At 54.1% G+C, this 10,641-nt stretch overlaps 1 protein-coding gene across 1 annotated transcript; it reads left to right on the forward strand.

Annotated features, from left to right (window-relative positions):
• The first annotated feature begins 683 nt into the window (after positions 1 to 683).
• Positions 684 to 10,435, forward strand: SFTPD (surfactant protein D). Its single transcript, XM_010963111.3, has 8 exons — positions 684 to 905; positions 2,993 to 3,194; positions 5,651 to 5,767; positions 6,027 to 6,143; positions 6,460 to 6,576; positions 6,925 to 7,032; positions 7,651 to 7,734; positions 9,983 to 10,435. Exons 2-8 carry the CDS (start codon positions 2,996 to 2,998, stop codon positions 10,357 to 10,359), a joined length of 1,119 nt encoding a protein of 372 aa, XP_010961413.1. The 5' UTR covers positions 684 to 905; positions 2,993 to 2,995; the 3' UTR covers positions 10,360 to 10,435.
• Positions 10,436 to 10,641: the final 206 nt, after the last annotated feature.

Raw genomic sequence — 10,641 nt, forward strand, 5'->3', positions numbered from 1 at the left:
AGCCAGGACCTCCACTGGGGTGGCCAAAGGAGAGGACTGGAGACATGGGGCTGTGGGTGTAGAGACCTAGGGTAAGCGTTGATGGAAGAGATAAAGTCACAGGGATCCAGAAGCAAGCAGAGGTGACAGCAACAGGAGTAGGGTGGGCCACTACTTCACAGTCACTGGAAGTTAGCGTTTCCTCGGGGACGGTGACAACAGTGTATCAGGGGTCCAAACTGGCCACAAGAGCCATGTAACGGGCAAACACCAGCTAAAAAGGTGGAGAGATTTGGGCAAGGAAGTTAGGGAAGGCCATCCTACAAAGGCAGGTGGGGGGTGCTCCTAGATTTAGAGCAGAAAGCAAAAGAGTGACCCTGCCAGGTGGCAGCTCTCTCAGCTGCCCTGCCCCTGCTCAGATGTGCCAAGGAGCTCTTTCTTCATATCTGGGCAGTGATGTTGAGGTGAAGCGGGACGAGAAGTGGGCAAAGCAGGTGCCGGCTCGTGGAATCTGCAGATGCAGGTTGCTTTTGCAATAACTGAAAGTCCTTGTGCAACTTGCTGGTCTTCTCTGGACCTTGGATTCCTGGACATCTGTAAAATACAGACACTGATCTTACTACTTAATTCACAGGGCTGCAGGGAGGTGCAGATGAGATCATGGACATAGGGTGCCCGACAGACTCTAGGGTGATGTGTGGACAATGTTACAAATGTCGGTGGCAGGTGTCCAGAACCCAGGTAGGGGTGGGACTGCGTGAGTCAACAAGGAAGAAACTGCCCTACTTCTTGAAGAGCGTTCTCAGGAAATCAGAACTCTCTTTCTGGGAGAGGCTCGGGTTGCAGGGCAGGCATAAATAGCCAGCAGTCCCTGCCCGGGAAACTGTAATTTGCCTGGAGTTTCTGGAGCCCCAGAGGAAGCAACCGTGAGTGTCTCTGTCCTTGCCTCTCATTTTGTTTTCCCAGTGTCTGGTGACTATCTCCCTGCCTACACGGCTGATTTAGCCTGTTGGTGTTGGGGAAGGTGGGATCCATGTAGCTGTTCTGGTCTAGGAGCTGCTGGGGTGGGAGGTGAGGGGCATCGTGGGGTCATAAGGAGCACTCTTCTGCTCCTTCTGCTCAGTGGGAGATTTGTTTTCTGGGCTGTAAGAGGGTGGGTGAGTTGGATACGACACCCAACCAGACCTCGAATGCCGCTGTCTGGAAGCCCCAGTGGAAAATGCAGTTCATCTTCCTCTTGGTTCCTCTCCATCCCTGATTTCTTCAGAAAGAAGGGAAGTAGAGGAGAAACAGACCAGGTGTTCACTCACAGGTCTGGGTTCTAAGCCCATCCTGGTACCAACTGCCTGTGGGACATGGATAAACATGCTTCTTTCTTAGCCTTAAATCGTTACTTAAAAGAAAATACCTTCTGGACTAGGTCACTGATTTTCCAACCAATTTTCAGAGGAGTCTTTCTTTCCCAGTAAAATCTTAGGCTGAAAGCTTGTTATAAACCGAACATTGCGTGAGGGGACTGGGGCTCTGCCCACTCCCTCTGCCGCCCCAGTTGAGATGCCTTGTCTGACTCCTTGGTCTGAAAACATGTGAGCTAGCGCTCTCCAAGTCCCCTTCCTGCTCCCATGGGTGGTGGCGCCTTCCGCACCATCTTGGGCTGTTGGGCAGAATGCCTGTTGCTTTTCACTCTTCCCCAGATTTGGGCTCAGGGCCGCAGCACTGAGGCAGCTGCAGACCCGGGGACAATGTCCCGGCCTGGCCCGGGTCCATCAGCACTCATGGCTGAGCTTCTGCTCCAACAAGCACAGCCGCTGCTGGCCGGCCAGCTCGCCTGGGTGTTTCTAGAGACCCCAGGATGCCCGAGGAAGCGGGGGATCCAAAAGGGAAAGCGGCTAGTGCAAAACAGGGGTGGGCCACAGCCCGGAATCGCCGGCAGCTGGAGAAGGAGGCACTTCTCTGGCCGGCAAGCCCCTCCCCTACCAGTCCCTCGGCCTGCCTGGTGACCCCCTCTCCTTTGCACAGGTCCCCCAGGCTCTCTTCTCAGCCTCTGCCACTCCCACGAGCTCTTTCCATGCTCATAGCTTTACAGTTTCTCTCTGAGACAGAAAAGAAGCCCAGCACTGGGGGTGACCCAGCCCCTGACCCACCCTGATCTCACTTGGTTCCTAAGTTCCTTTCAGATGGGCACTGGATGCTCCATTGGACATCTGCTCTGTCCCACCCCCCAAACCAGCCTTCCCCTGCCGGCTCCCGTCTCACACGTCCCCCTTCCCCCATGAGGCCCCTGTTCCCAGTCCTTTCAGGAGGTCTGGGCAGGACTCTAGGCATCCCAGGGTCGCTCCAGCCGCCAACTTAGTATCTCTGAGAATTTTCACCTGTGTTCTCTCCGGGACTTTCCTCCTGGAGACGGTGTCTAGCCCAGGAATGGCAAGTCACCTGGCCAACATGCAGCCGTGCACCCATCTGGTGCTCAGGACAGACGTCATCAAGCAGTCAGGATTCTGGCTCCTTTTCAGACCAGCACTGCAGGCCACCGGTATTTGTCCATCCAAGGCAGTGAGAAGAAACAAGTTTGCCTTGTCAGACCTAAGCCAACCACCTGAATGGTACATATAGAGAGAAAGAGGTCCAGAGAAGGTGCCCTGCCCAAGGGCACTCAGTGAATCCTTCCTGATGTGGCAGATGGCCTCAGTGAGGAATTCTACATTCTAGCCACAGTGCCCATGGCCGTGCCCAAGGGAAGGGACGAGAAGGGATGTCACCGAGCATCTGAGAATAGCTGGATGCTGCTGTCAACCCATGTCAGTGTTCCCACTGGTTAACACATACACTCCTAGGCCAGAGCTATGCCCACCTTTGTCCCTAAACTGCTTTAAGAGCCCTGCTGCTGTTGGCCCCAGAGGAGGGGAGAGGAGGAAGGGGCAGTGCATCTCCTGACCTCCAGGAGCTGGGCCAAGCCCCAATCCCCATCCTAGGACCAAGAGCATGTCCTCTTTCTTTCTGTTCACCTGCCTAGGACATGCTTCTCCTCCCTCTCTCCGCGCTGATCCTGCTCACACGGCCCCCAGGGTCACTGGGAGCAGAAATGAAGACCTATTCCCAGAGAGCAGCGACCAACGCCTGCACCCTGGTCATGTGTAGCCCCATGGAGAATGGCCTGCCTGGTCGTGATGGACGGGATGGGAGAGAGGGCCCCCGGGGCGAGAAGGGGGATCCAGGTAGAGCTGGGACCGTGGGCTCATCCTGGTGGGAAGGGGTGGGCATTGGAATTGTAACCAACCCAGAAATGCTGGCTGTTCTGCTGTGGAAGACTTGGGGATGGTCGTCTCCTTCCCAGGGGGATGGCTTTCCCCCAGGTATTCAGTCCTCTGTGCCCTCCTCACAGCCCGCCTTCTCAGTGAGTCCTTTTCCGATCATCCTATTTAGAAGACACCCTCCCCCCGCCAATACTCTTTATGCTTTATTTTCCCTCGGCAGCACTTATTCTGAAGTTATAGTCTAGTAAATAAATGTCACGCATTTTAATACTTATCTGTTTTATGAAGTTGAGTTTAAGCTCCATGAGGAAGGTGTTTGACTTTCTGTCTGTTTCTTTCATGACCACATCCCAGCATTTAGGACGGGGCCTGATGCCCAGTAGGAGCTCAGGGAAGACTTGCAGAATGAATGACTGATGCCAGGAGAGGAGGGATTTTAGTCCATTTAAGACCAGCCAAGTTGCTGGGCCATAAAGCTTTGTTTCAGATGGCAGTGAAGAACTAGTTCTTTGGGGGGTGCTAGGATGCAAAATGAGGGCTTTGGGAGGCACAGTGCTTGCTGCAAAAAGGGGTGTCCCTTCCCCAACCCCAGTGCTCTCATGGCCCCCGTGGTTTGTGCACCAAGGATGGGCAACCTCTAATGCTCCCTTCTAAGGAGTGGCTTTTTCCCCTTGGCCCATCTGCCGGGGTGGAGCCCAAGAGAGGCTCAGCCTGGGGTCAGGGCGTCTCTGCCTGAGTACAGTGCACTGTGGATCTGGGATGCAGGGCCCAACCACTGTGTTCCCATTTCATTCACAGTGAGGCTTGTAACTAAAAGCAGGACACAGTGCCCAGCACAGAGCCTGTCAGTTACCCATCAAATGCACCAGTCTCCCGCCACTAGCAAATTCTTATCCCTGACCCCTCTTGCCTGGGAGAACGGTTTCCAAAGGTGAAATGTCACCCCTCCTCTCCAATCCTCTCTAAATTCTCTTCAGCCTTGAAATCCCATTTCCTCAGTGTGTGTGTGTGTGTGTGTGTGTGTGTGTGCGCGCGCGCGCATGCAGTGTATGTGTACCAGTGGTGAGAGTACTGTGATAGGATGAGAGATATCTCATGAATTGTCTTCCCCACTTGTTACCCAGGCCTCATAATTTAAACCGTTACAAATCCCTTGCAGACCAAGACCTGGTGCGAGCATTTACATCCTGCCCAGTGCTCAGCATACAGTGATGTCCCACAGATAGCTTCTCAGGGAACATGTAAATGAAATAACGAGGAAATGAACAAATAAGTGAATGAACAAGTTCGCAGCACCTGACGGGTGGCATTTCTTTCCTTTTTGCACATGAATGCTTTATTCACAACAGCCAAAAGATGGAAACAACCCAAGGGTCCATCCACTGATGCACAGCTAAATGAAACGTGCTGTGTTCATACAGTAGAACGTTACTCAGCCAGACAAAGGAATAAAGCACTGGGACACGTTGCAAACTGGATGAACCTCAAGAACATCACTCCAAGTTAGAAAAAGTCAGACACGGAAGGTCATATATTGTATGTATTAATAGAAACTATCCAGAATAGGTAATAGAGACAGAAGGCAGCATCGCCTTAGCCAGGGCCTGGGAGGAGGCAGGGAGCGAGTGATTCACGGGCATATGGGGTTTTCTATGGAATATTTTTGAACTAAATAGAGGTGGTAGTTGCACAATGTTGTGATTGTGCTAAATGCCACTGAATTGTATACTTTTAAAAGGTTAATTTTGTATTTTATGAATTTTATCTCAATTAAAAAAAAAGAATAACTAAGCTACAGAATTGAGGGTAAATTTCTTAAATTGATAGCCATGTCTCCTTTTAGTCTTTTGGGAGCAAATCTTGGATAAGTTCAGGCTTAGGCAGCCTGTCTTGAGGTAACATATCTTTTTAAAAATGTTTGATCATTTTTCCAATACAAAAATAATAGGTGATCACTAAAGACAAAAAGAAAATTAAAATTACCTTAACTGTGCCACTTAGAAAGAACAGTCAACATTTCTGTGTATGCCATTCTTGTGGTTTTTCCAGTCTGTATTACATGCGCAGGCATCATTTCTGATATAAACTTTCATTCTGGAAAGGGTAAGGCAAGGAGTCCACGATCAAGGGTAAATGTTGACAGACGGCCCTTGTAGATACTGTGGTCTTGGGGCAGGGGAAGGCGCACAACATGAAAAGACAGACATGGTTTGGATCTGCCTCCATCTCTGGCAAGCCTGTTTCTTCACCTTTAAAGTGAGGATGCAGATGCCCAAACCTGGACCAGCACTCTGGAGGTGGCATGTCTACACCCTACGTACCCTTGAAGGAATGAATGCCAGGGGCCTGACCCTGCAGGCAGCTGGCTTCTCCTGGGCCTGGGGCCGGGTTTACGCTCATTTCTCCTGCTGCTACAGGTTTACCAGGAGCTGTAGGGCGAGTGGGGATGCCCGGACCAGCTGGCCCAGTTGGGCCCAAAGGGGACAATGGCTCTGCTGGAGAACCTGGACCAAAGGGAGACACTGGACTATGTGGTGAGCCACTGGGCGTGGAATGCAGATGTCTGCAGGCGGTGGTGCTGCCGCCGCCAGGACATGCCAGTAGGCATGTGCAGATTCCACTGCAGGAAGAAGAAAGAAGGCCAATTTGGAGGCAGCACGGGGTTGTTTCAGGTTGTTTCAACATCTTTAGGATGTTGCTGCCTGTCTGACTTCTGTTCTTGTCCTCATCTTTTATGCACTCCCACCTTCAAGGAGATTTAGTGTCACTGATTGGACTGGTCCTTTTCCCCAGGGCCTCCAGGACCTCCAGGCCTGCCTGGTCCAGCTGGAAGAGAGGGTCCCTCAGGGAGGCAGGGGAACACCGGACCTCCAGGCATACCAGGCCCCAAAGGAGAGACTGGTCCCAAAGGTAGGTGGTTGGTATGTGGCGGGTCTGGGAGGGAGAAGGTGGTGATGACAGTGACATCTGTGGAGGGGCCTAAAATGAGTGCAGAGGAAAAGGCCAGACTGTCGGCACTGGGCAGGCCTGGCCAGGGCCCCTCAGCCCACATTTCCACACTGACCGTATTTCCCGTCACCCTCCTGGGAAGAAGCCAGGCAGTAAGGACTGTCTCTCCATTTGCTCTCTGACCTGGAGCTGGTGGGTGAAAAGCTCCACTACTGAGGAAATGATACAAGCTGAACGCACTCTCAGGCATGTTCATCCCAATTTGTTCCTTCCTCAGGAGACGTGGGTGCCCCGGGCATGCAGGGCTTCACGGGGACAAGAGGCCCTGCAGGTCTTAAAGGGGAGAGAGGTGCCCCTGGAGAGCATGGAGCCCCTGGAAATGCTGGGGCAGCAGGTGAGTGATGGAAGTGGGGCTGGGTATCAGTTCTTCTGTGTCCACCACCACCACCACCAAGTCAGAGCTAGTGTTACTGGGTGATGTCCAGTGCTAGGCACCAGGAACTGTCCGTATCTAGGGAGAGGGTGGTGTGAGCAGCAGGGATAGTCTCCACGCAGGGAAGGTGGGTTGTTGGGGGATGGGGACAATGTCTAGAGAGGATGCCTGGCTGGGTTGTGGGAACAGAGGGACATATGTGTATGGGGAGGGTGTATTACTGGGCGATAAGACAGTCCTTGAACTGGGAGGGTGAAAATGCTGGAAAGTGTGCATAGAACTCACCCAACTCTTTTTCTCTGATCCCAGGGCCTGCTGGAGCCATGGGTCCACAGGGACCTGCAGGTGCCAGAGGCCCCCCAGGACTGAAGGGGGACAGAGGTGCTCCTGGTGCAAAGGGAGAGAGTGGGCTCCCAGGTGAGAATGCCTCCCCTCGCTCTGGAAGCCCCACTTAGGGTGCAGTTGGGGGGAGGAGGCCCTCTTCAACTTGGGACAGCCCCTCCTCTCGGATGTCCCCATTCATTCCAGGTGAGGGGTGGACAGGAAAATAGGCTGACAAACCGGAAGGCGAAGTGGGCTCTAATCTGAGCCTCTGTTACTCGCTGGTAGGCAACCTGAGCAATTTTTCCACCTGATCTGTGGGACAAGCGCGCCACTCTTCCCAGTTCACTGGATAACCTTGAGCTTCAAATAACCCAGTGGATGGGAAGCACTTGACGTGTATTCCTCTCCCCTCAAGAAGGAAGTGTTGTCAGAGCCCTTGAATAAGGCGTTAAAATGTCCTCTGGTTCAGGGTCAGTGAGGTGTAGGGACCTGCTCAGCAGACAGTCTGTTCACAGTGGAACCATAGGAAAGCCCGTGGGCAGCAGGGGCCAGCTGTGTCAGCAGATGTGGGCTTCCTAGAGGTCCATCTCAGCTCCTGACCCCCACCCCCAATACTTGCCTGCACCTGAGAATCCTTCCCTTGGGGCCCGGGCTCTGAGCCGATCCCAGGCTGTGCTGGACCAGTCTTCACTCGGCCTCTCTCTCCTGCAGGCATCACTGCTCTGAGGCAGCAGGTGGAGACCTTACAGGGACAGGTCACATACCTCCAGAACGCCTTCTCTCAGTATAAGAAAGGTGAGTTCCTAGAGCCGAACCTGAGCCAGGCACCAAGGGTAGGCCTCACACTGGATCTGGGCCTTGGCTTGGAGCTGGCTGGGCTTGGGTATAGAACTGGACTTAGCTGGGAACATGTTTAGGACTGGACCTGGAACTGGGGCAGGGAGTGGGGCTAGGACAGGGCTGGGAAAGAGCAGGGCAGCCACATGCTCCAGGGGCTGCAAGCAGATGCGAGGGAGAAGGAGGAGGATGCGATCCAGGTCACCAGCTCAGCAGACCTTCATCCTCCTACCCTGGGCAGGTCCCTTTGATAGACAAAGGGACACCCAAACCAGGATGCGTTTCTTCCCTCTGTGGGTCCAGGTGTATAGCCCAAGGCAGCGGAGAATCCTGACACTGTCCTGAGAGCAGGGACTGGCATTCCACTCTTGGGGTTCAAGACTAGTGGGGGCCGGATCTTGGTGTAGACACCAAGTATCTCCCCCTAAAGATGCCCCTGGGTCTGGCAGGGCAGGCTGCCTCCGATTTCCAGCCAGCCCTGGGCTCTTCCTGCACTCCACTGTGTGTTTAACGCAGAGATTCTTCCCTAGACCTGGAATCCTAAGGAGTCAGAGGTTTCCAGGAGCACATGTCTGAGTGCCCTGGGCCTCTGGGACTCCACCTCGGTCCTCAACTGTCCCTCCTCCTTCTCTGCTCTCCTGACACCAGCTTTGAGTCCACATCATTCATCAAACCTCACTGACCCAAAAAAAGGAGTTTTCTGAAGGAACAGAGAACAAAGGGGCCTGATGGGGTGAGACGTAGCGTTGGCTCCTAAGTGCTCAAGCCGACTGAGTACCTAAGTAGGAAGGACGAGAGTCTCAAGCGTCTGCTACGTACTCCTCCTTCCATAAACATAGTTGCATACATAGGCACTTGCTCATATACACACTGATGCAAACAAAGGAGAACCTGGGCATATGCACCTGCCACACGTGTGTGTACTTAAATACCATCGCTTACTCCACACCATCTGCATACATGAGCACACGCACATGTACGTACACACAAATACACACACCCATCCAGACGGACCGTAAGTCCACCCGTGTACCTTCAGATGGGTACACGGACATATTCATACATGCACATGCATACCCACCCAGCTGCACGGGACATAAACCCAACCGTGGCATGTGAACTTGCACTGACCTTGTCCAGGGCTGCTCTGGGTGCCATCCTGACCCCATGAGAATCTGGCCTCCAAGTCCAGAGGAGAAGGGCAGTGGGTCAGGGTGCAGCCTGGGCTCCTAATCAGTCCACTGAGTCCTTTTGGGAGCCCTGGGCATGAGCCTGGAGGCAGAGGGATGGGGATGGGATGGAATAAAAAGAGATGCTTGACATGCCATACAGGTGATGCTTCTATAAAGTGTATCCCCACTTTAGAAATGAGGAATGGGAAACCCTGAAAAGGGAAGTGACTTTCCCCTGCCCACTGGGACTGTCTTTGCCAGGGTGGGGCTGAGCACGTGGCCTTCTGACTCCCATACAGGGCTCTCTCCAGCGCCGATTCCACCCCTGCCCCTACTCCCACTCACACCTCTCAGATGCCTTCATCCCCTGCCCCGCAGTCCAGGAGGCTGGGTGGCCGGGACGTCACCCACAAGCACATCAAGAGGCCAACACTGAGCTGCTCCTGGTGTGGAGACCAGCACACCGCTGTGCTCAGATGTCCCACCCGCTCCTCTCCTCTTCCCTCACCCCTTCACGCAGCACAGAGCCCTCTCTGACAACCCCAGGTGCCCAGCCATCATGCAGGGGTGGGAGCGAGCCCCCTGCATGGTGTTTTCCATACTCTCTGGCACTGCCCCAGCTGCACGGTGTCATTTCCCTGCTCAGAGTCATTCCAGTTCTACACAGTCACTGAAAAACTGATTCTGGCATACAACATGGGGTGAACTAGAAAGTTCCCGTCTAAGCACTGGTGTCACATCAAACAAGGTTTGATCTTAACTCGACTTTCGACAGTTGCGGGACTTTGGGCCTCTTACATAACCTCCCTGAGTTCCGGTGTCCTCATCTGTATCTCGAGACCACAGCACAGCTCACAAGGTGTAACATGGAGCTGGGGCTGCTCCTCAACCAAGTGCCTCGCTTTCGTCCTGTCTGGTGCCCCAATACCCGGGTGGGAGGCTGGCGGGGGCGGGGCATCACAGGACGAGGGGCTCCCGTCAGAGCTCGGAGGTCTAGCTGCTGCCGCAACCCTAACCTGAATCTCCTCTTCTAGCGGAGCTCTTCCCCAATGGCCAAAGTGTCGGGGAGAAGATCTTCAAGACGGGAGGCTTTGAAAAAACGTTTCAGGATGCACAGCAGGTGTGCACACAGGCCGGGGGACAGATGGCATCCCCACGCTCTGCGGCCGAGAACGAGGCCTTAAGCCAGCTGGTCACCGCTCAGAACAAGGCCGCTTTCCTGAGCATGACCGACAGCAAGACAGAGGGCAAGTTCACCTACCCAACGGGGGAGCCCCTGGTCTATTCCAACTGGGCCCCAGGGGAGCCCAACAACAACGGCGGCGCCGAGAACTGCGTGGAGATCTTTCCCAACGGCAAGTGGAACGACAAGGCGTGCGGGGAGCGGCGCCTGGTGGTCTGCGAGTTCTGAGCCCGGGGAGGGCCGGGCAGGGCCCAGCGCTGTGTGCTGCCGACGTCCCAATAAAAAGGTGACCCTCTGCTGGCCAGGGCTTCTCCACTCAGCCATGGGAGGAGGCCAGAAGGTAGCGCTTCTAGGGAGCACATCCCTCAGAATAAAATACGAAACTGGCTTCACACCAGGAAGATCTAGCAGAGGAAGGAGGGGCCAGCACGCTTTCCTAGGTGCGAGGGATAAAACTGGGTCTCCCCGTCACAAAATTCAGGGTCGCCTTCTCCGCCCCATCCTCCTCCA

Source organism: Camelus bactrianus, chromosome 11 (genome assembly GCF_048773025.1).
Source record: "Camelus bactrianus isolate YW-2024 breed Bactrian camel chromosome 11, ASM4877302v1, whole genome shotgun sequence".
Taxonomy (NCBI): domain Eukaryota; kingdom Metazoa; phylum Chordata; class Mammalia; order Artiodactyla; family Camelidae; genus Camelus; species Camelus bactrianus.

Excerpts from the sequence above, each read along its gene's own strand:
- SFTPD (XM_010963111.3), top strand. The coding sequence starts at position 2,996 with ATGCTTCTCCTCCCTCTCTCCGCGCTGATCCTGCTCACACGGCCCCCA. Across the intron at positions 3,195-5,650 it reads GGGCGAGAAGGGGGATCCAG|GTTTACCAGGAGCTGTAGGG; the intron begins GTAGAGCTGGGA and ends CTGCTGCTACAG. Across the intron at positions 7,033-7,650 it reads GGGAGAGAGTGGGCTCCCAG|GCATCACTGCTCTGAGGCAG; the intron begins GTGAGAATGCCT and ends TCTCTCCTGCAG.